General features: G+C 41.6%; 1 protein-coding gene across 2 annotated transcripts in view; it reads left to right on the top strand.

The window, feature by feature from the left end:
- Positions 1 to 6,403: 6,403 nt before the first annotated feature.
- LOC137284556 (uncharacterized) overlaps positions 6,404 to 24,795 on the top strand; it is an 82,657-nt gene continuing 64,265 nt past the window's right edge. For both annotated transcript variants that reach the window (XM_067816402.1, XM_067816403.1), the window contains exons 1-3: positions 6,404 to 6,688; positions 21,725 to 21,752; positions 22,304 to 22,385. In XM_067816402.1, the coding sequence (XP_067672503.1) occupies positions 6,623 to 6,688; positions 21,725 to 21,752; positions 22,304 to 22,385 (176 nt within the window). In that variant the 5' untranslated portion in view covers positions 6,404 to 6,622. The remainder of the gene's footprint in view (positions 6,689 to 21,724; positions 21,753 to 22,303; positions 22,386 to 24,795) is intronic.

Genomic DNA, 24,795 nt, shown 5'->3' with positions numbered 1-24,795 from the left:
CGCAACGATACAGAGGAAGGAGGTCCCTCGCTAACAGTCACTATGGTGTTCTCATATTACGGCGTGATATTTCACTGGACATCAGTGTCAACAACTGACCTACCCACGCCCTTGCCCCCAGTTCCTCATGGATGTGGAAATATCACGTTTGACGTGACACGCGGACTTTACAGATGCTATTAACCTCGTATGCCTCAACAGATCGGTCTGTGTGCAATGTGAGTTTCGCGCGCGTGTGTGTGTGTGTGTGTTGTGGTGGTGTCTGTTGTGTTGTGTTGTGTGTGTTGTGTTGTGTGTGTGTGTTTTGTGTTTTGTGTTTTGTGTTGTGTTGTGTGTGTGTGTGTGTGTGTGTGTGTGTGTGTGTGTGTGTGTGTGTGTGTGTGTGTGTGTGTGTGTGTGTGTGTGTGTGTGTGATATGCAGACTTGATTATTTAAAGACCGCCGCAGTATAGTTGGAATATATTGAGTGCAGTGTTAAAATCAGCGACAGTGAAACAGCAAGTCAGGGTCGAGCGCTTTTGAGTGGCACATGCCATAAAATAGCGCTATATAAATATTTTGTATGTATGTAAAACTAAACTCATTCACTGGCATTGCTCATAGGTTTCAGCAATATGGCTCTCCTTGCGAGTGAGTGAAGTTTTACACCGCTTTTAACAATACCCCTGTAATATCAAGGCGGGGACAAAACCCATTTGTTGTGTCCCCCCTTCGCGATATTGCTGGAATGTTGCTAAACACGGCGTCAAACTGAACTCACTCATGGTCTGATAGCACAGGTAGGGTTAACCGCGTGTGTAACCGTAATCTGCATTTCCCTTCAGAGAAAGGCTCGTCCCGCATCGAAGATTCTGACGAGGCTCGGGTCTCGACCATAAAAACAAGCCGTAAGTGGGAAGTTCCAGTTGGATGACACAGATAATACGTGCACATGATCTCACAGGCAGGCTTACAATGGCGGCGTTATAATAACTACATGAACCTATGTGAACTTTCGGTGTCTCGCTATCTAGTTCATGCATCTCATGCATCACAGAAGATGCATCACAGCAGGGCTGATACAGAAGAGGGTTTGGGGGCTACAGCGGCGTGTGTGCCCTCAATTACGTTTCAAGTATGTTTGTAATGTGTGTTCTTTGTGTAAGACACAGTGTGTGAATGTGAAAGAAAAATGAGGTGAAATATATCGATGAAACCAAAACAGATTCCAGTCGACTTTGTAACTTTTCTTAGTTCACTCTCCTTCCATCGGGACTGGGGGTGGATGGTTGCTGTAGAATTAAACCTCATTGTTTAAGATCCTGTTAATCCAAAGACTCTTTTCCCGAGGGATTACTGAAAAGAAATATCGAAGGAAATTTATGACAGATAAGATGCACTGAGATAAACAAACCTGTTTTTATGCTCCTCTAGGACATGTATGTTTGCAGATAGATCGGCGTGTGTCTTATCTCATAGCCCCATGTCTCGGGGCGAATAGACTTATATAAGTAATACAATGCTCGTATACCTTTGATATTCTATTGTGAGGTGTTAAATAAAATAATTAGCTGCAGACTTAAAAGACAAGCTTATGACGACTTGTGTATGATAGCCGTATACACAGTTATACAACCGTGCAATAAATGATCAGCTTATCCATGCAAAGGCATATGCCGAGATACGTTGCGGTTCAGCGGTGTCTTTCGTGACAGCCATGATATGTGCGCCTAACTTAGACGTGATCTGCATGTCAATCTAAGACAAATCAAGTACACCCGACATCTATTTAGTGCTAAACAACTACACCCAAAGTCGTCATGTCTAAAACTAAACTACACCTGACCTCTTTCTGTCTAAAACTAAGCTACACCTTGCGTCTTCCTTGTAAAACTAAACTGCACCCAGTCTTCCTATGCAAAACTAAATTACTAGACCTAACGTCTCCCTGTCTAAAACTAAACCACACCTGGAGTCTTCCTGCCTAAACCTAAACTACACCTAATGTCTTCCTGTCTAAAACTAAACTACACCTAACGTCTTCCTGTCTAAACCTAAACTGCACCTAACGTCTTCCCTAAAACTAAACTACACCCAGAGTCTTCCTTCTGAAACTAAACTACACTTGATGTTTTTTGTTGTTGAACTCAGTAGTATTACAGCACGAGTCGTGTATTATCAAGTCTGGATCAGACAATCTAGTGACTGACATAATGAGCATAGTACCACTCGCATGGGATCGTCAACAATGCCCGAGCAACCAGTCACTCGAGCAGCGTGCCTGAGAATCACTGGCACGTTACGGTTGATGGATGTTTATGCACTGTTTTGCTCATGCCTCTCAAACTTGCTGAATCATGCTTGCATAAGTCAATTTCTACTTACAAAACACACGGAGCAAGGGACACTAAGTTTCCGCTTCGCCTGGCCTTAAACTGAATGTACGCTGACCCTCTCGGGTTTCAGAAGCGTTTTATGGTCTGTTTGCGGTGAAAACGTACCAATGAATTTCACTTTAAACACAAACGTAAATCAAATAAAGTGAAATTACGATTGCGAATCCTCACAAATTTACCTTTCTAACTGAAAATGTAAATCATAGAATTTTATTATATATTTACGGAGATTTGTCTTCAGTCTAGTTTATGTGTCCGCGTGATGGGGAACTGTTTCCGTCATAGATGCAGGTGTTCATCTTGTAGCTATTTTCGTGTTACCAGTCTCCTCTAACCCGTGATAAACTGACAGCGCCTTCAAGAGATTTAAGTTCTAAACATGTGAAACGCGCATGTTTGTTGTAATATGTTTGTTTACTGAAGGACCGTGAACACAGATGCCAGTGAGTGAGTAGGTTTAGTTTTACGTTGCACTCAGCAATATTCCAGCTATATGGTTGCGTTGTGTAAATAATAGAGACTGGATCAGACAATCCAGGGATCAACAGCATGAGCATCGATCTGTGCAGTTGGGTACAATGACATGTGTCAACCAAGTCAGCGAGCCTGACCACCAGGTCCTGTTAGTGGCCTTTTTACCTCATGGGTAGAAAATAGGTAAAGTGGCGTGCATGCGACACTTAGGATGCATGGGTTACTGAAGGCCAATACTAGTATTCTAATCCGAACCTTCTCGGGTTTTCTGCCTGTAAACATTAAACCAGCTCTCACTCAACATTTTAACCAAGACATATTTTGTTAGCAATGATGTTACTGTCGATTTTGTGAATTGCCTTTTGTGAATATGTGTACAAACATGTTCCTGTCAGCATGACTGTGCAAGACTAGTTATATATGCACGATACTGGATAACGTTACGATTAGTGAGGAATCTTTGCGATAAATCCTTTTCGTATTTTTAGATGTCGCGGTTTTTTTGTTATGTCGCGTCTTTTGAAACTATTTCATGTTTATATGTGTTGGCGACGCCGCCTACATCCGTGTGTATTACAATGAAGGGCGAGCCAGGTAGGCTACAGAGAAACGCATCATTTGTTTCTAATACCCAGGAACATCTCGCCTGTGACCGCGATGTATTCTGTAAAGGGAGGCTATTCTGTCCAGTCATGGTCGTGACTGGGCGTTGTCCCTATTGTATAACCATCCATAGCTCTGACCTTTCACCCTTGACAAGAGTTCAATCATGAAACAGTCAAGCCGGTGTTTGGAGACTGTAGGGGTGAGGGAAGGCATAACTGCGTCTTGATCTGAACTTCTTTTAGGCTTGAGATCACGTTCGTAGATACTGACACTAACCAAACATAACTGTCGAGCTTCGATACCGGTTAATCTGATCGACTGTAGACAATCATAATCCACTTTGAGGGTATTCGGATATTCGATTCCATGTATATGAATTGAGTATATTGATTTAGGCCAATCAATCATTTGATTGCTATTTAAATCCTCTGTCAGCATTATTGTCGATCGACCAGGTGCTGAAAAAATGAACTGGAAAAGGAATCCAAGTGAAGACTGTCACGGAATAAACCCGGAATAATAATGTAACCCTTAGCAACATTTATATGTATTTGTTAGATATTAAAAATATTTAAAATTACCATTTCGTCTCTGCGTTTGTCTAATATTTCCTCTCTATAAGTATACAAGACAGGGCAAAAAAATAGTGAGGGACTTTATATACGACTCTGGGCGATGGGGTAGTCTAATGGTTAAAGCGTCCGCTCGTCACACTGAAGACCCGTGGTCGATTCCCCACATGGGTACAATGCATGAAGCCCATTTCTGGTGTCCCCACCAAAGCGGCGTAAATCCGAACTCACTCATCACTGACATCACAAGGTCCATTAAGTTCTCGAACATAGGCTAACCAAACGACGTCATAGTCGCTGTCGCTTTTGTAAGACCAAACAAGCGCTCTTATGTTGCTAAGCAAGCAGCGTTATCAGGATAAACCCGGGTTCGAGCCATGGATGATGGAGCAAATCAGACTGCATCAGACGTGTGAAATCTGGACTTAGGGCCCGATTTAAACATAATCATAATACACACTTATTTGGGGGTTGATGTTGATACAGAACGTTCACCGTTGTGTAGGGTAAATAGTCAGTATACACACGGCAGCAGGTGTACTGCAAGGTGCCTTGTTATTTAAACACTCACGCAGTGTTTGCATCAGACGAATATATGGCTGCATGTACATTGACAAATATTGTTGAGTGAGAACGTGAATGGTGAACGTGCGTACATTTTAGAGTTGTATAAATAGAATATCGTTACATTGGCCTCGGGCGTACGGATCTATATACAGCTCAGTTCATCGTTTCACATCAGACCATATCCCCATACGCGTGGCTTTAAACCATCAAGTATGAACGCACTTGTTATGTTTTACGCATATTAATTGCTTTGTGCATGTGAATATGCCATGGAAAGGCTATATAAGTCGTTATGGAATGTTCATGCCAAGTGTTGTTTAAATCCTCCAACGTGGTCTGCATTGTCGTGTGATTTTAACGTTATGTTTTTTTCGTCCCAACTGGTTGTAATAACAATAGTGTAGAAAGTGATCTGGAGTTAGGTCACGTGGTAGTGTTAAGTCTTCCAACCCTGGGTGCCGCTTGATGGATTCCTTTAAGTAATCAGCGTTGTTGTCACTGCGCAATGTCTACCATTGGCAAAACGTTAGTAGATGAAGGTAATTCATGCTTAGAAAGCGTTTTTTCAAAATATTTTCAAAACTATTTTTCAGCTCCCTTCCGTATATAAGGGACAATGGCTGTCTGAGATGTAGAATTACAACACGGATGCTTTGCAGTATTGTAACAAATACCTAATCCCAATACGAGAGCCGAAAATAAACACTGAAACGAGACATAGGAGATGGCCTTGTTGCGGCTGCAGGAAATCGCTTGGTTTGGGTAGTTGTCCCCCGAACCGGCTTTGTCGCTCCACGCATGACCCGCGGTCAACTATATACCAGCAATACAGGGGCTTATTGAACACAATGGGCAGTCGCATTGTAAGAAAATATGTCAATATTGGCTCTTAGACAGGCCTTAGCCAAGATCAGGATCGTACAGGCACGTCTGATAAGAAATCTGTTGTGTAAATGTTGATTAGATTTTATTGTAATAATTTTTGCCCACTTCCCATTGTTTTATGATTGTAGCATTGTTTGTTGTTGTTGACGTAGTGCTTGTTAATGACATTTGTTCCCGAAATGGCGTGATAGTGTCATGAAGAATATCGTGGAAATAATTATGTCATAATTTCAGATATATTATAATATATGATCTCCAGCATAATTAAAAAAAAACAATATTACCCCATTCTCTCTTCTTTTTATGTAACAGGACCCTGACAAATTATACCTGAACAATTATGGTTATATTTCGAGGAAATCGTTGCGCTTGCTATTAGTAATTTATTCTCATTAGAGATTGATACCCAAGTCCACACGTGACATTTAATCCTCATTTAATCAACTAAATGTCTGAAAGCCCTTACATGTCGTGACTACGCCTGTGATTACGCAAGGACATATACATTGTCTTTGCGTTTTTGTTTATACAACAGAATAATCATAGAATTTTACGACATCAAGCGGAACAGGCAACACCCATCTATGCTATAGCAAAATCCACCCCAGCATGTCGTGAAAGGATGACTACTTGAATAGCGTCAATCCAAGCAGTTTCCATCGAGAGACACTGACTCGAAACAATCTCTTAACAAGCAGTTGGAGACAATCGCACCTGTCTTTCCTCTATGGTGAATCAGTCGAGGTGCCGGTCGAGGTGCCACTAAGGGTCTTATTATAACCTCTGAAACTCAACACTCTCAGGTTGAATTATCCCAGAAGCCACCCGCTTGCCTGTTCAAAATAGGTTACCGGTTTTGCCTTGCTAGTCTTACGCGCTATCACGCCTGAGGGCTTCCGTCTCGCCCTGTGCGCACACTAAAGCGACTGAACACTCGGGTATCTGACAGCCAGTGTCGGGTGGGGCAGTGTAGATTCAGCACGGACCTGTGGACGAACATTTGGTCAACACTCGTGGGCAGGGCACAACGCAGATTTACTGTCGCTTTTCGGGAATCTATCAGCGTTGGCAGTTTTCGATTGTGATAAAAGTTGGATTAAGAGTCAATGATTGTGTGAAACAAGACAAGGATCATCAACAGCCATGCCAGGCGTGTCTCGGTGGGTCTTGGCCCTTGTGGTGTTAATAGCAGTGAAGACATCAGTCCAGGTAAGGTTTTTACAGGTATAAATAGGTATATAAATTATTGAAAACGATACAGCTTTATTATGAACATGAACTATTGATCGGACAACGTTTAGTATATGTACAGATGTTGTATATCGATGGAAGAATGGACATCAGTGTCACACTCGTTAATGACACATTTTGTGTGTGGTTATTAATGAAAACTGGTTCTGTGGCTCACCTTCACTCATAATAATGGGGTATATTTAAGAAGTTGTAAACTGTAGTTCCGTGGCCTCTGAGCACTGTATGAAGATTGATTGACATCAGTCGTAGACTTGAACTACTTACAACCCTGATGGACCTTGTATCTCTGCATGGTGTAAATATTATCAGAATGTGTCTGCTTATATCTTATTGAAAGGATCGCTTTAGATGATGCGTCAGTTTTAACAAATGAATCGACAGAATTGTTTGGTTTGGCCGTTTTAGTTTAAAGAAAACCCCAGATTCTTAAATCTCCGGAAAATCCGGTTGCCTTGTCTCTCGAAATTCTACCCACATATTAGGTCATCAAACAACATATTGCCCTAGGATTAGAATGTGTGATTTAGTAAACAGTATGTCGACGGGATAGGTTTGTTTAAGGATATTTTCTTACTTACCCAGCTGAACCTTTTGCGTTTTTGTCTCGAAATTCTAACTCAAGTAATCAATTTCCAAATTAGCCCGAGGCAGAACGAGCAGACGTAGTGTGCAACACATGCCTCACCACCCTTAACCCAATGCCATTTTGAAACCATGAAGTTAGTTAAACACGCTCGGGTGTTTGAGTGCGAGACAATATCTGATTTTCCAGGGAATGGCCGCCATCACGCTATGGTGTATCTCTCCTGATTGCTCCACTTCTTAAATGCAGTGTCGTTACAATCTCCCAATTGTTCTTTAAAACCAGCGTTAAAATTGTTCGAATGCGTAGGCTCTGACCTGCTCGAATACCTCAGGGACAGCTGCTGCATATTGTACAAGGCATGGGGCGTGAGCCTCAGCAATGTCTCCTTGAATTACAATGCCTGTGATGAAACCAGTTTGCGATTGTCTGAACACGGCATCCACTTGCATTCCAACAAACAACTAGGAAAATTGAAACTGAATTTTATTGATGAGGATAAGGAACACAACTTCATTGTTTATGGTGTGGGTTTAAGCCTTGTCTCCTTAAGTTACAATGCATGGCTCCTATCCTTGTTAGTGATAAAACCAGTTTGCGACTGACTGAACATGGCATCAGACTGCACTGCAACATACTGTAAGGAGTGAGTGAGTTTAGTTTAACGCCGCTTTTAGCAATATTCCAGCAATATCACGGCGGGGGACACCAGAAAATGGGCTTCACACATTGTGTCCACATACTGTAAGGAATAAGGATGATGAAACTGTTATTTAAGGAATACATCTGATAACAGCATTGATGACCCTGAGTGTTCTACAGCTTCTGCGCAATACAACCAAAGCGTTAACGTCAGTTCAATCTCTGGCCCCTTTCCAGCTGTTAACATGGGGCGGTGGGGTAAGCTACTGGTTAAAGCGTTCGCTCGTTACATCCACAACCAGGATTCGATTCCCCACATGGACTCAATATGTGAAGACCCTTCCTGGTGTAGAAAGTGATGTGGAGTTGGGTCACGTGGTAGTGTTAAGTCACGTGATAGTGCTTGAATATTATTGCTAAAGCAGCGTACAACTAAACTCACTTTAGCATTTAACTAACTTTTACAATCGTTTCATTGTTAGATTTCCGATTTTAATCTCTGTTATGAGCCGATTATTTGTCAATACATCCACCACTCTTAAATTACAAATATCGATGCCTACAGTGCAATACTAGTTAATTTCCCAATGCCACACGTTCAGTTATAGTTAGTTAAAACTTTATCTTTAGTTAAAACCGCGTTTAAGCTAGTCCTACCAATCTACGTCACCTCTCATTACACACCACCATTGAGGTGTGACAGCACGGCCATACAGTATCTGTCTTATGTCCATGCCACACCAAATTCATTATTGATCAGTCGCATGATCGATACACGCACGTGTGGAATGCGATGTAGTATCACACTTACAGATAAGAGAGTGTAGTGGGGAGAACATTGTTGATACATCCATGATACCGCGAACCAGATTCGCTTTACCCTGGAAAGTTGTCAGTCAAGTTTGAGACACGCATGCCTGCCTCCCTGCTATTTAAAGACACGACCAGAACACACACCCGGATACCTCTTTACATCTGGCCGGTAATACACAGCCACCGCCATGGGTAGAATGAAGTCTGTCACGGTCACCACAGACACTGACGTAAATGGTTTAAGAGTAAAATACTTCGGAGTTGGTTCGAACACATAATCACTAACCGTAAAACGCAATTGCTGTCTTTTTTTAGTCATTACAGTCTGAGCTTTATTGTGCAACTACAAATACTGGCAATCTAGACAATGTTATATTTGTTCCATTTTTATTCATGAGGCATAATCTATACCTGTTGAATATATACTCATGGACACAAATAAAGGAACACGTGACAGTACAAGTGATCCCATATTTATTTGCAGAATTTCACCCACAGTACAATAGATACCTTGTGAAGAAACCTGGAAAAGAATAAAGGAACACTTGTACTTTCCTGTGTTCCCTTATTTGTTTCCATGAGTATATATAAACATTAAGATACAGCATATGATCATGTTCAGGAATTTTAACTTCTGAACAATTGACTTGCCTTCGCGTGTCTTTGTCTTGGATGTCATAGGGTTTTTAGATGACCTTGTATGTTTTGAATGGCGGCCGCTTTTAGCAGTGCTTTTTGAAATGGGTTTGTTACCTATTTCCCGTAAAATCCATGTCAGCGACACTTGAATGGCAAATGTAGCAATAAAATGAACGTTGACATGTACTAAGGTCATAACAGTTGTGGTCGTAGAAGAATTTCATCCCGTAAGTCCATGGCGCAGTCACGCGAATAGAGCTTCACCATCTTTTCGATCTAAGCTGTGTTCTCACAGAGGGTCACAGGCAGAGCGATAGCATCACAAGTGGTTTGTACTCCCAACATGTACTCAGTGGGGGACTTTTCAGGTCACCGACAGCATGTGTTATCGCTGATCCTGAAGTACATATTGCTTTGTCGATGTTGGCATAAGGGGAATATCGCTGGCCAGTTTATGAAACCCAAACAAAGGTGTTTATTAGCTTATCCGATGAACTACAGGCTTTCCATCTGGTACCTGAAGTCCGAATCCATTAATCGCAATCAATGACAACAATGAAATTAACGCAACAGACAATACTGGCCATGTCCTTATGAAGGAAATATACTACTTAAAACATGTCGAAGATCACATACAATTGGAAGGGTGTGCGCTGCAATTCGTAGCAGCTAGGGCAGATTATCTTCGCTCATAACGGGTGCTCTTAAAGCTTTTTCATCGACATATTTTGTTGTTTGCTGTTGGAAATACCGACTTTCTCGTTCATGGTGGCTCGCTTCCGTTGTAGATTTATGTACAACTAAGATCCTTGCATAAGTGTGTGAGTCTAGTTTGATGCCGTACTCAACAATATTCCAGCGATATGTGGCGGTCTGTAAATAATCGAATCTGGACCGGATAATCCAGTGATCAGCAACATGAGCCTCGATCTACGCAACTGAGATACGATGACATATGTCAACCAAGTCAGCGAGCCTGACCACCCGCCTCTTACGACAAGCACTTGTTTGCTGACGTTCTTGGAGGGTTTTCTTGCGTAAGAACACGATAACATAGTTATATATAGGCCAATATGGGCAATTATCTGTGATATCCATGGTATTGATACCTACGTTATGGAGTGTAATAGCATAGCTACGCAGTGGCAGATACGTTTAATGCGCGTTGGTTATCCTAGTACTGATATGACCTCTCCGTTGGAACACAATGATAATTACACAATGGCAGTCACGGATCAGTTATTCTTCGTACTTATACGACCCCTAAGCAGCAGCGCAATAGCGTAGTTACACAAATATAGATACGGATAATACCCGTATTCGTGTTGATACGACCCCTCAAGTTATAGAGCGTAATGAGGTACAGTCGAGAACCGTTGTGTCGAACACTGATACTATCTCGACTGTCCCCATATTACATCTCTGTCGGAAAAATCCTTCATAATTTATCATGATCATGTTTTTGTCTGTCATTGTGACAAGTGATGATATGCCCTGATCGGATGTCTCCAAGGCCGGATAACTCGCTATATATATATTTATTTAATTTTTTTTTTTTTTTTTTTTTGGGGGGGGGGGGGTCCCATGAATATCGAGACAACGGTGCTCAACTGTATTACACAAAGACTTGTACAGTTAATAATCGGTGGAGATACCCACATTACGTGGTCTAACCTTCACACATCATTGGTCGGCATCAAAGTCCTGTTATGTGCTCCTGGATACTGTTACAAACACCCCGTCCGTCCAATAGGTGCAGTAACACCCATTAATGCCTTATGGTGTACACACTCATCAAGAGCTATTGTTGCCTGAGCGGATCGATACTGTTGAATGAAATACTCGGACAAGACCATTGTGTTATTGTCTTACGTAATCCTTTATCAAATCCACAAAGCGACTTTAGGACTGCGTCTCTCCCATGTTAAAGCCAAAACAAAAAGTCTGCAGGATGTTACTTCCTTACTGCAACTGCACCATCTGGTCATGAAAACGTCCACGTTCTCTTCAGAAAACAACACTTCAATTGTGACGTATATGCCACGTGTTAGCTTACGTCCTCCAGTCTTTCAGTATCGTTTGATTCCTTCCATAGACACCGTGCTATTTCTGCTGTATAATTCTGTTGTAGATTACAGCAGGGCCGGCCAGAACCAGTGGTCAACGTCATGAGCACATGCCGGGTACAATTCTTTCAATACAGACATTCAACTTGTTCACAAACCAGAAACAGCAGTCACACGATAACTTGTAAGACCTTCCTTTAGACGGAAACACTTTCGGCAGTATTCTATCGTACACCCCCTCATGTAGTCCGCATATATACAATTACGTTGAATTTACGCTGCAGTTGATAGTTGAGACAGATTATTGGGTATTATGTGCAAAAATGTTAAGCCAATTGATAGAGAAATTATAATTACCAACCACAACACGATGAAGCCGTGGAAATCACAGCTGTATATATATATGTATATATAGTTCTATTTTACCATGCTATATGCTCCTGGGTCTGTAGTAGAAACAATCCTCAAGCGCTGAGTGTGTGACCTGTCATGTCAGTGTTTAAAGTGCGATCAATATTTAAACCAGGAATTGATTATCTCTGGATATGAATATATCTCCAGTTGAAGTTATAAACTGGTTTTTGTTAACCCTGTTTATGGGCAATCGTATTTTGATTTTGAGGTTATGGAACCAACGCACCTCACAAACGCCACACCGTTTTACAGCGCTTGCATAAACAACGACCGAAGGTTTAAACAGTTGACGTCGATATTGAGGAACGCCCACCGTATTGTGTTTTCTCCATTGTTAATTAAATATCTCACCTTTACCTTCACAGCATGCAGAAAGTACATGCACTGTGAATAACAGCATTAAATTCTTCTTTACAATCACACGCCTATGAAATACACAACACTTATTATTGGTTGTTCCCCGGGGCTATGTTGTCACGCCATTACCGTTTAACTAGTGGTCAAGAAGGACATAACAACCTCTAGATCTTTGGTCATCAGATTCGGTCAGTTACGTCATCAAATACTGTCCATGGCGCCGAGGTGAACGGATTGTCGTACCCCCGCTAGGCTTCTAGATAACAAACGCTTAGATGAAAATCACGTGTATTTAGAGTTTATGGCTTTTTGACAGCCAGCAACATTGTATAATATGATATAACACAGGTAGCGCGTGGTGCTAGAGGTAGTTTAATATATCCCTTCTCATCCCTTGGGGCAACGATATCTATAACAGGCCTCAGTCTGCGTTACGCCTATTTCTTTCACAGTAAGTGAATATAACTTTAGAGCATTTTCCTCAGGTGTAACTAGAGTGGCACTTAAACATATGCACTTGACTTTCAAGTGAAGTCCACGGTTTTCTGTTCTGTGAGGTAATGCAGTTTTAAATGACATTATTTCCTTATTTCCAACGTGGTATGTTGTTTCTAAATTTCGTGGACGATCACACCATCGGCTGTAGTTGGTTACAAGTGATGTTGATCTGACAAGGGTCGACTTAAATTTTAGTATTTCGGTTCATGTCTAATCCCCACCCCTCAGAGTATATAATGCAAAGACTTTGGTCTCCCCCTCTGTGATACTGCTGGAATGTTACGTACAATCTGACTCACCCAGTCAAGCGAGAGACATACACTTGACAGGGCAAAACAAAGACCAAAGCCATTAACAACTCTAGTGAGTGAGTGAGTGAGTGTGTGAGTTTAGTTTTACGCCGCACTCAGCAATATTCCAGCTATATGGCGACGGTCTGTAAATAATCGAGTCTGGACCAGACAATCCAGTGATCAACATCATGAGCATCGGTCTGTGCAATGGGGAACCGATGACATGCGTCAACTATGTCAGCGAGCCTGACCACCCGATCCCGTTAGTCGTCTCTCACGACAAGCACAGTCACCTTTTATGGCAAGCATGGTTTGCTGAAGGCCTATTCAACCCCGGGACCTTCACGGGTCTTTTAACAACTCTACTTGATACATCTGTATGCTAGTAGCGGCATCCTATACGCAATCCAACAAACTTTGCTGGTACTTTTTACGACTACGTTTTCTACTGAACACCTAACCTACGACGTATGGTATTTGTTCTGAAATATGTTCCAGTCAAACGTTTCACACAAGGTGTCAGAGATCTACCTGTATTGCCATTTGCAAATAAGATGCTACTACTTCTGAGAAGCTGTTAAAACCTCAGGTGCTTGTAGGGCGGCCACAGTAAAGATGTCGCCACACGCATGACGTACTCTGACACTCAAGTGCCGTAGTTTTACACTGGCGACACTTGGCTCTACGTTGCTACGCGGTATATTAGCTCCACCACGCTCCCGCATACCAGGTGTGATAGTATCTGAACATGCATGGGTTGGTAGGCAGGATTCAATAGGTAGTACTTTCATTAAGCTGATCACATGCTGAGCGTTGAATATTCAACTGTTCGAAAGAAACGGGTGTCTGTTTTGAATCGTCTTCTTCAGGATTAATGATAAGGCATTAAAGAACGATAAGTTATTCAACAACAGAGCTCTGTCCTCTGGACGAAGACCTTTGGTCAATATCACACTCAAACTGGTACACTCCTGCTCACGCACACACATGTATTTTCAGTCGTTTTGAAAAAAAGTGCATATTTAAAAGTTTTATAAATTAATAAATTCATTCCACTTTGACGCTTCACGTTGTTAGCAGTTTTCGGTTATAGGGACTCACAATGCAGCATTGTATGTGACAATGTATGATCCAGTGGCATTCGTCAGTCGTATTAGAAAGTTAAGCAAACTTCTTTTCTAATAGTGCAAGGCTGTAGGTCGTCTAGGTAAAAAAATACAGCCCTATACCTTTCACAAACTGTTTCAGATATGCCTGTCGCAAATATCTTACCATCTTGATCTTGAAATTATTGAACTCAGAACGCCATATACCAGGGTAAGAGGTCTGAACGTAATGGAGTTGTCACCGATGTATTGTGATCCGAGGCAACACCTATTTGTAAAGCTGTGACTAACGCTGGAGACGTATTCAGATTATGGTACATGATGCCTAGGCAGACGTTTAGCTATTCTAGGGACACACCGCGCCACTGTCTTCAAAACAACACTGGAGAATATCGCCCCTCCTTCGAAACAGTTCTCCCGGTAAAGGTACAGTGCGCTTGTAAGAGTAAAATTATGTAGTGACTCCCCTCAAAACAAAAGTTTTCTACTTCAAACAGCGTTCCCCGAGTTCTGAATCCATACCCATCAAAGGACCCGGCTTGGAATTGTGAGACTCTACGGTGTTGTGTGGAGCTCATCAGTTTATTACCGTCACACTCGTATAATTGATGCTGATAGACATATGGCAGTGATGTTACATCAATGTTAGGTCTAACACCCATTTCTTCAACAAAAGTTTGAAATGAAGAATATTCAAAGTTGAAAGATTCGATTTATTATTTCATACATAACGTATCCCTTTTTTGGAGTGTGGGGATGGGTGGGTATCAGTTTGCAAACATACCCTACAAGTACCAGAGATGATGTTGGTGGATTAGCCTAGTAGATAAACTGGGTTAAACTCTCATCACCAATGGCGGAGCAGGACTTGGCTCTGAAACGTTGTGTAAAGAATAAAGAGATGTTGTTATCCATGAAACGTGTCATGCACTCATATTCGTTCAGCTTCTAAATGCCTTTCAAAAACTTCGTTCTCTCATCACGCTGATGTTTCGTGATCCCCATGTGCACAATGTGTGAAGCCCATCTGTGATGTTCCCCACCGAGATATTGCTAAAGGCTTCCTTAAAATGTTTTAAACACTGTATTATATACAGCACAAGATGTAAGATACCTTTCCAAAGCACCTTTCCTCAGCACCAGAGCGTCAAAGGTAACAAGGAGGCCATGAACTTTGGGAGCCTCCTTTGGAGACATGGGCACGTCTGTTAAATGAAACAGCCTGGCCTCAATTCAGATGGATTTATGTTTCATCTTTCAGGTGTATCAATGCTTTGAATGTGCTCTAACTTTTGTATGATATATGTGTATCACTGTGTCGATATGCGTCACGTAATATGGTGCGGAGTTGATATTCACACCCTCATTCTTTGCAGTGTCTCGGATAAGGTACGGAATGAACGGATATAGCAATGTCGTTTTCCGATCAAATGAAACACTCCACTGTAACTTGGTATGTGAACAGTGCATCCGTGAGCTGTGGGAGTGTTGTAAGTGTAACTGAGTGTTGTGAACTTCAAAGCAAACAGTTGCAGGTTGTGACCACACCTACAAGCACAGTAACCGCACCCTACACCACGTGGTTCTTATGAAAGGCTTGAGTCAACAAAAAGCGAAATACAGATTTAAGAAGACATACGCATCTCAATGTAGAGCAAACAAAATGTTATGTATTTATTCACATTCCTCCCCATGGTTCAGCTTCTGTGGTTTCAAATGCCATAGGACCTAGCTTACAGAAACAGCACATTGCTTTTCTTGAATATTCTCTCTATAATAATATAACGAAAGTGACCATTTAAACCTGTCTTATTACTCTTAAATTACACCGAGACATATAGTGTTAGTATATCTGAATATACATGTACATCTCCTTTCTTCTGGTGGTCTCATATATACTAAGTGCCTGCTTTGATTTACGATTAGTATTAGAGTAACACTCTGAATATTTTTAGTTTTGATTGTAACAGCTTACAATCGCATTTAAACCGAAAGGGATCCCTAGAGAGATCAGAGATTCAGAAAAGTAAGATAAGAAATTCAGAACCTGTGGAAATCTAAACATGCTTTTTTTAGGGCTTTGGCAGTGCAGGGCAGGCAAGGTCGCAGGGGAAATAATATGGTTCAGGGACTGAGACAAACTAATTTACTATGTGAATGACTGGGATATAACATTTTGGCATAAAGTACAACTTCATGTGCTTGAGAGTACATGAAGTGTCTGATGATACGGATAGTCAAGGCTCGTGAACACATTCTCTCCCTCTCGTTACGCTGACCCGCATGTCAGACATATCTCGCCAAGCCCCCTGCGTCGGAGGGTGTCCCGTTATGGGGTAATATTTGCATATCTCTTAAACACACATGTCACGAACCTATTTGAACCACTTAGAACTGGTATGCATGTCACCAAGATTGCCAAGAATTGCCAAATGGCTGACATCAGATACCGTTGCTTTGTTTGAGGCTAAGATTTGCCAACAACGAAATAGTCCATAATCCTATCGCAACCTTCCCCAGAATGACTGTTCTGGTCAGTTCTCGTTGAGGAAACATAACGATTATCTTTGTCTTGAATGAATTGTAAAAACTGCTGTGTACTGGCGTTAAACGTTAACATCATGCCCAGGAGTACTAGGGTTGATGGGGTAGCCTAATGATTAAACCGTCCGCTCGTCACGCCGAACTCCCAGGTTCGATTCCCCAGATGTGTGAAGTCCATTTCTGGTGTCCCTATGATATTGCACGAATATAGCTCAAGCGGCGTAAAACCCAACTCACTCACTCACCCAGGATTTCCAGTGTCTACATACAGTCATATCCTCGATTACGGCAGTAGGTACAGCTAAGTATTGTCAGAACTTTAACGATTACGAATATTCAATATATATTTAGGTGGAGGTATATTTTGTTTTTATAGCGACATGCTTGACGTGACTGCGTGTACCAGCCCGGGCTTATGCCGGATAATAATGCGGCCCATTTAGACACCTCTCCTTGACATAAACACCCTCTCTGACCCACTATGTTGATCCCGAGCAGGACCGTCCTACTTTAAAACTTTTACTGCAAAACACCAGCCAGGAAAACATCAAGTAGCGTCACTGTAAATGTTAGTATAAGGCGGGGCGGAGGGGGTAGCCTAGTAGTTAAAGCGGTCGCTCATCACGTCGAAGGCCCGGGTTGGATTCCCCGCATGGGTATCGTGTGTGAAGTCCAATTCTGGTGATGTTGCTGGAATGTTGCTAAAACGACATAAAATCATCCACTCACTCACTAGTATGGCTACAGGATCGAACCGTCAACAGTTTCACAGTAACACCAAGGTATGTAGTCATGCCAGCGTCTCAGTGGGTGTTACGAGGGCTGTAAAAGTCAGGAATATTCTCTACGTATGTGAATATATAGGATTGTATGATACGGTTAATGACATTGCCGGCAGTGAAGGACCAGAGGTATAAAACCAACAGGAATATGCAGGAATGTGTAGGAATAGCGTTGTCAAGATATCCCGCTATCCGGCCATGATACGATGTTGAAAATGTCCATTGACGTACACGAGTAAGATAGACGTGGAAGTACACTAATCGAAAACCCCTCAGTCCCTCCTAGCCTTACTGCTCCCCCCGCCCATCCTCTCTCTCTCTCTCCACACACACACACACACACACACACACACGCCCGCGCGCGCGCGCATGCACACGCACACACCTTCCACACGCACACATGACCCTGCAGCATGACATGATCAGGAGTCATGTGGAGTAGGAAGGCCCCGAGAGTGTCAGGCTTAGCTATACCGGTTGGCACCACTATTTGATCACGCTGACATTTATGATTTCTGGGATGGATGCGTCCACTGTTGGAATCAACAAACCAGACTACATCAGAAACAGAAACAATCATGAAGTTGGTAACACCCTGTTGTAGTTGAAGACATGATTTCCAGCTGGATAGAATCGCCGTTAACTCAACAAAAGCTGTTTGTGACTAATTGAATCTGCACTGGACAATCCAGTGATTGATACTGCAAACATCTGTCTACGCATTTCAATACGATGACATGCATCAACATTGCCAGCTAGCCTGACACCCGATCTCTGAAGACGCCTCTTCCGTGAAGGTCAAGGCTACAGTTGGATTAGTAGCTATCAACGTCATCGTCCACGTGTTATTCACCCAGAAAGGGAGAGCGTGCATTTACCTCATTTTCTATGACTCAGGTACTTCATTGTATGACTATGTTACATCTCCCAACACCTGCAATAATGCACGTCATCTACACCAATGTCTTGGCCTCTGTCTTGGACGGCAGTGGCACTATCGATCGCAATGAAGTCATTCGTGTCGTCTGCTCTACAAAGAGCGCTTCAATAATTTACACTGGTCGTATGTACTGAAATCCCACGTTTGAATTCGGCGTAAGAAAGAAAATACACACACGGTATCTCCAGTTCCCCTTGGTATTCCTGGTTACAGCTGGCACTCAATAACCTTAGTACGTCGTACATTCATGGCGATCTAACCCGTGAACATCCGGGATAGAGTTGATCTGCAGGAACCCATGCTTGTCGTAAGAGGCGACTGACGGGATAGGGTCATCGTATCCCAAAATGCGTAGATTGCGGTTGATCACCGGTTTGTCTGGCCCAGACTCGATTATTTATTGACCTCCGACATATAGCTGGTAAGTGCTGGGTGCGGCATAAAACTGAACTCACTCACTCACATGGCGACTTAAGGGATTGGGTGGTCAGACTCGGTGACCCAGTACTTTGCAAGTACTTTAAACTAACATACCGATCAAAGATATAACCTTTGATATGACGCCCAAACAGGTTATAGCTGCTGAGATGTTGTAGGTCGAAACAAACAAAAAACATATTTTTGTTACCAATACCAATATATTTTTTTTGAAACGATATCTATCTATCTATCTATCTATCTATCTATCTATCTATCTATCTATCTATCTATCTATCTATATATATATATATATATATATTCATTTTCCCAATCACAACTTTAATTGAATCCGTGAGTCAATATGGAAGTGACAATCAGTGATTCATTGTATTCAACACTAACCCCGTGAAATACTTAGCCTTGGCCCTTAAGACGTCAAGAGTTTCAATCTCGATATATTGTTATAAATTCTTTAATCGGAGAATGAGAAACACGACAACATTCAGGATTCTCCAGCGAAGCGTATTAGTCGACATATATACTTGCATACTTGAATTTGTTCAGATCCTATTGTGCGCAGGCCTCAGGATATCCATGTCCTGCTCTGTCGGGCGTAATTTGACTCGAGTCTGATCAATGAGCCAACAGCATATCCCTCGAAGCGATTGTACATAATGTCACTATACACTTATATTGACATACTGGGAAGAATACTGCCTGTCGGGGAATGACAGAGTGGCGCTCTATAAACCACTGGTAATCCGCAGATTAGGAGATACTTAATATGGCATTAGTCCACCGTTTCTATGTGTGGTGATTGGTACTCAGCCTCGGCACAGTGCGTTTAGGTCAGTTACACTTCAGTGCTTATCAAATCTCCAAACAATGCTTGTATAGGTAAATCAAGTTTGGATCCTACGTAACGTGGAATGTAACATGATTTACGCGTTTCATGAACACCTGGTGTCATCTATAATTTAACCGTATTTTGTGCTTGTTAGGCTCAAAAGCAACTGTCTAAATAAATCTAAAATCTAAAAGCCTGTCTTAATTTGCTCGTGAATTGTAAAACGAATGTGTAGAAATCTTGTGTATATAAATGTCACCATACTTTGAAAGCTCGTTAACATGATGTAGATCGAGTCACCCAGGGTTCGAGACAAGCAGACTGTCGCAAACAGACCACATTTTATGCACGAAGGCTGCCCAGCTGTAACTGGAGTTAAATAATCAAACGGTATTTGAAACATTAAGTCTACAAGTTCCTAATTGCAAATATGAGTGCTCACATGATTCATTATTTAGAATGTATTTGCTAAAAGTTTTAAAACTACTGTTAATTCTCGTAACCCGGAAGTAGTGTAAAACATGTTCCCCAATACCAACGCAGTGTATTATCAGGAATATTATCAGGATATCAGTGTCAGCCATGCTTAATGGTTCCCAATAGGAAACTGATTGTTTTCTAAACGAACAATAACTTGATCATCTGAGATAGTTCTTGAAAGGCTGATGAGAAGTTTACATTTGACGTGGTTTACATTGTAAGGGTGTATGCGTTGCGATGATTAAGACAATAAACTACAAGTTTACTACATCGATACCAGGTACAAGCCAGACGGTTACGTGCTGAGGAAATACGCTGTTGCAGGGAATGAGTTGTTTTGTGGACAGACGGTAATACTGTTCTTGCGGTAATATCACAGTGACCCAAACATGATTGGCTGTGTTCAATGACAACCAATGACTGGCTTGGTATTTGGCGTGTTGTGTAACGTCCCATTCAGCAACATTCCAGCTATATGGCGTCTGTCTTTAAATGATCGCGTTTGAACCAGACAATCCAATGACAAACAGGATGAGCATCGACCTACGCAACTGGGATACGTGGGTCAATTAAGTCAGCGAGCTTGACCGCCCGATCCACTTAATTGCCTTTTACGACATGTATGGGTTACTGAAGATCACCGTAGACAACCAGTGAGGTCGAATCATTGTCATCTACCGGTCATATTAAATCATGCGAAAAGAATGAAACTCTGGGAATCTATTCCTTCTGGGAATATTCAGGGTACGATTCCCCACATGGGTGCTGTGTGTAACACCATGTCTGGTGTCCTCGCCGTTGTATTGCTGGAATATTGCTAAAAGCGGCGTAAAACTAAACTCACTCATTCATTCACGGGTAAAACCCACTGAAAATATCCAGTACCTCTCTGTGTGATCACGTGTCGACCGCGCCCCATTTCCGGATTGTGAAACACCGTAGTTCATAGTTGTCAGACGACTTCTGGAGACAGACTCGCTTTACAACAGCGGGGGTACAATGTCCTGGTATTCCATGATTAATGGGACACTCGAGGCGACAACTGTGACGGCTTGCCACTCACCTTCCCCGTAAACTTGACTACGAGAGCAATTTAAATTGACAGTCTAACAAAATGTGAAAATCTGCAGAATGTGCGTTTACCAGAACACTCAGCTCATCAGATGCCGAGTACAAGGTAGAGCAAATTCGTATTTACGCTTGGTTACACAAGTCATATCCTCTCACGTGGGAAGATATGACTTGAGTAACACTGTGGGGAGAAGATATGTGAAGAAATATATTTACATAGAGAGGCTTGATAAGAGTTACACGCAAATAAGCTAATCATAATCAAATGTATTTTTCGCCAAATATGTGGAACATATTTCATATAAGTAAGCGAGATTCTGTAACACAAGCGACAACAGAGCAAGGACATAATTATAAACGTTCTAAATCTCCTGATATCGGAGATAAGTCTAAGTGTTTTTCATTTATCAAGTACTGTTTATTTAATGATATATTCCATATACGTTTTTCTTCGTTTGACTGGAACCCTTTTTAAATTCATTTCTTTTACTTACAGGATGATGTGCCACTTGACTGCCAGCCAGGTAATGGAATTCTGATGGTTTACCTTAGACGACATTTCCAACTTAAATCAGTGTCATATGAATGGCACCTGAAGATGGAAAGTGAAATTACTAAGAAATTTTCTAATTTTCACATGCTTGGTTTGTTTTCAAGAAGTCTAGCCGACCATTAAGATATGCTAAGTCATGTTACAGACACTTCAATGCATTGCATTTCATTGCATATAAAATCACAATGCATTGTATGATGTCGTACAAGGATTTGAAATTCTAAAGGTTAACTTAGACATTAACAGTCTGTACGGCAACCTTAGTTTGCCACAGGCTATAGATGGAAATATTCTTAGTCAAGTCCACAAATGCGTCGTACGTAGTAAGCCTGTCAGCTAATGTGTATTATGTCTTGCCTCTGTCTTTGGTCCCTTACGTGTATTGCTTCCATGTAATTGTCGGGAAGGGATTTTTTATGATTTGAATAACTAGTACCCAACCCCTTTCAGTGTTGGATAAGGATGTTCAAACAAACAAACAAACAAACAAAATGCATTGTTACAAACAACATTGCTTGACAGGTTGGACGCTCGTCGGAGTTCAGTGTTACAAGTTGTACAAAGGAATCATACCATGGGAAAGTGCTGTCAGGGTTTGTAAAAGGTAAGTGTAATTTACAACAAATTTTACTCTCTCACTGTGGCAAGCACGGGTTGCTGAAGGTTAATTCTTACCCGCGCTTGCCTTTCACCTTTTTGACAGACGGGGTAATTTGTTGACGGCTACAGACGACAGAATAAGACGATTATATTACTAATGCCCGGAAATAAATGTAATGTAGTTTTCCTCATATTTCATCCATTTCTGACACAAATCATGTGTCCTGCAAGACAGATGTCAAGGTAGAAGTTATCAAGGACAAACCATGACGCATCATAGCAAGGCATATGGCGTCAGGTACTGTCTACATTCTTATGAAGGGCGTTTTAAGATATTGGTGCTCTGTTTTTGATTTCGGGGCATATATGGCTGATTATTCTCATTGTGGCATCAATAAATCACCAACTGTCCACGAGCTGTATTTTAATGATGGAATGATATATTATCTGCATACCAGAGAGTGACAGTTGGCCTTGTTTCATATAAACACGCACAGGGCAACAATAAATTTAGCGTTAGATCTCCATTTCTTCTTAGAACGTGAAGCGGGGGCATAATTTGTTTGTATCTTTTATTTAATATAAACCAGCTGTTCATGAGATCTATAATAAACAAAATCGAACGTTAGTGCAAAGGAATACCCAATCATGACGATCCTCCGAAACAGATTAACTGTAAAGGGAACAACGCCTGTTAAAAGTATATCAATGGATCGCTGAAAATCAGTAATGACACCACGTGCTCATGAAAAAGGGCAACACCCGGTGTTCACAAAATGTGGACCTATGAAGATCCGGGACAAAATAGGTCTTCAGGATAGCTATTAAGAATTAAGAATTCTTAGGGCTACGAACGTTTAGAGAATAAAGGCCCAGCAACCCATGCTTGCCACAAAAAGCGACTATGCTTGTCGTAGGAGGCGACTAACAGCATCGGGTCGTCAGGCTCGCTGACTTTGTTTACACTTGTGATCGGTTCCCAACTGCGCAGATCGATGCTCATGTTGTTGATCACTGGATTGTCTGGTCCAGGCTCGATTATTTACAGACCGCTGCCATATAGGTGGAATATTGCTGATTGTGGCGAAAAACTAAACTCACTTGCTCACAAAATGTGCCTAAAATGGAATTATCGTTTGCACAGTTAGGGACAAATACATACTGGCGAAACGCTTGTAGAGAAGTCTGTGCTCGCAGTTTCGCATAAAAATAAAAACCCCTCCCAATTTTTCATGATTCCTGACTTGTTTTGTTCAGTATTTGTATATTACCTGTCCATGGGCTTCCCGTGAAGGGAAATGTTTGGTAAGACGTCTACCAATGGTACTTTCGGTATAGGTTCAGAGTACTCATATACATGTATATGGATGTTATATCGCCCCTTTTGTGTGTATATGGTGACATTAAACTTATATTAAGCTGGCGTATTGGTAGTAAGACAGAGCAAAACATAGGCCTACGCGTGTAATTAGATTATCGTGCCCTGATATTCCCTTTGAATGTCACAGTGGCGAGTAACAAGGGTGGGTCAGGAAACGCTCACCTTTCCCCAGACACCCGATTGGATGGTGGCGGTTCGTAAACAAAAGCTTCAGAACAACCAAGGGAAATGGTGTCCTTACATCTCTTTAAACGTGAAGATAATGTTATGATACACGTAACGTGATCTTCAGCTCAAGCCTGATTGGGTGTTTGAGGACGACAGATGTTTTCAGGCCTATAATTTACAGCTGTTTAAAGCTGGAAAAAATATGAGTGATTCATATGTTTTAAGGTTCCAAAAGCTGTTTTACGTTTCGGAATACATAAATACATACATACATACATACACACACACACACACACACACACACACACACACACACACACACACACACACATACATACATACATACATACATACATACATACATACATACATTTTCAGTGTCATGGTTTGGAAATGCTGCACAACAATATATCTTTAATGGACTGTGGGTGTTGAAAGTCATCGTCGTACATTTTAGCTAAGAGTAAGGGTTTTGAAAGTCATTGTCATACACTGTACTGTTTGAGATATTGCAAATATTAGCAGTTACGCCCTTTCTACATGTACATCCAAAATAGTTCTATGCTGAAAACTATACAATGTTGGTGACGCAGCGACTGTAGGTTTTGTAAGTCATTGTTACACGCTGCAGATTGTGTAGACTTAGGTCATTGTCATGCTGAAGGTGGCATTGAGAGGGGTGAGTGAGTTTAATTTTACGCCGCACTCAGCAATATTCCAGCTATAAGGCGGCAGTCTGTAAATAACTGAGTCTGGACCAGAGAATCCAGTGAGCAACATCATGAGCATCGATCTTCGCGATTGGGAACCGATGACAAGTGTCAACCAAGCCTGACCACCCGATCCCATTGGTCGCTTCTTACGA

The sequence above is a fragment of the Haliotis asinina genome, chromosome 5 (assembly GCF_037392515.1).
Source record: "Haliotis asinina isolate JCU_RB_2024 chromosome 5, JCU_Hal_asi_v2, whole genome shotgun sequence".
NCBI lineage: Eukaryota > Metazoa > Mollusca > Gastropoda > Lepetellida > Haliotidae > Haliotis > Haliotis asinina.
This window is presented reverse-complemented; position numbering and strand designations above follow the sequence as displayed.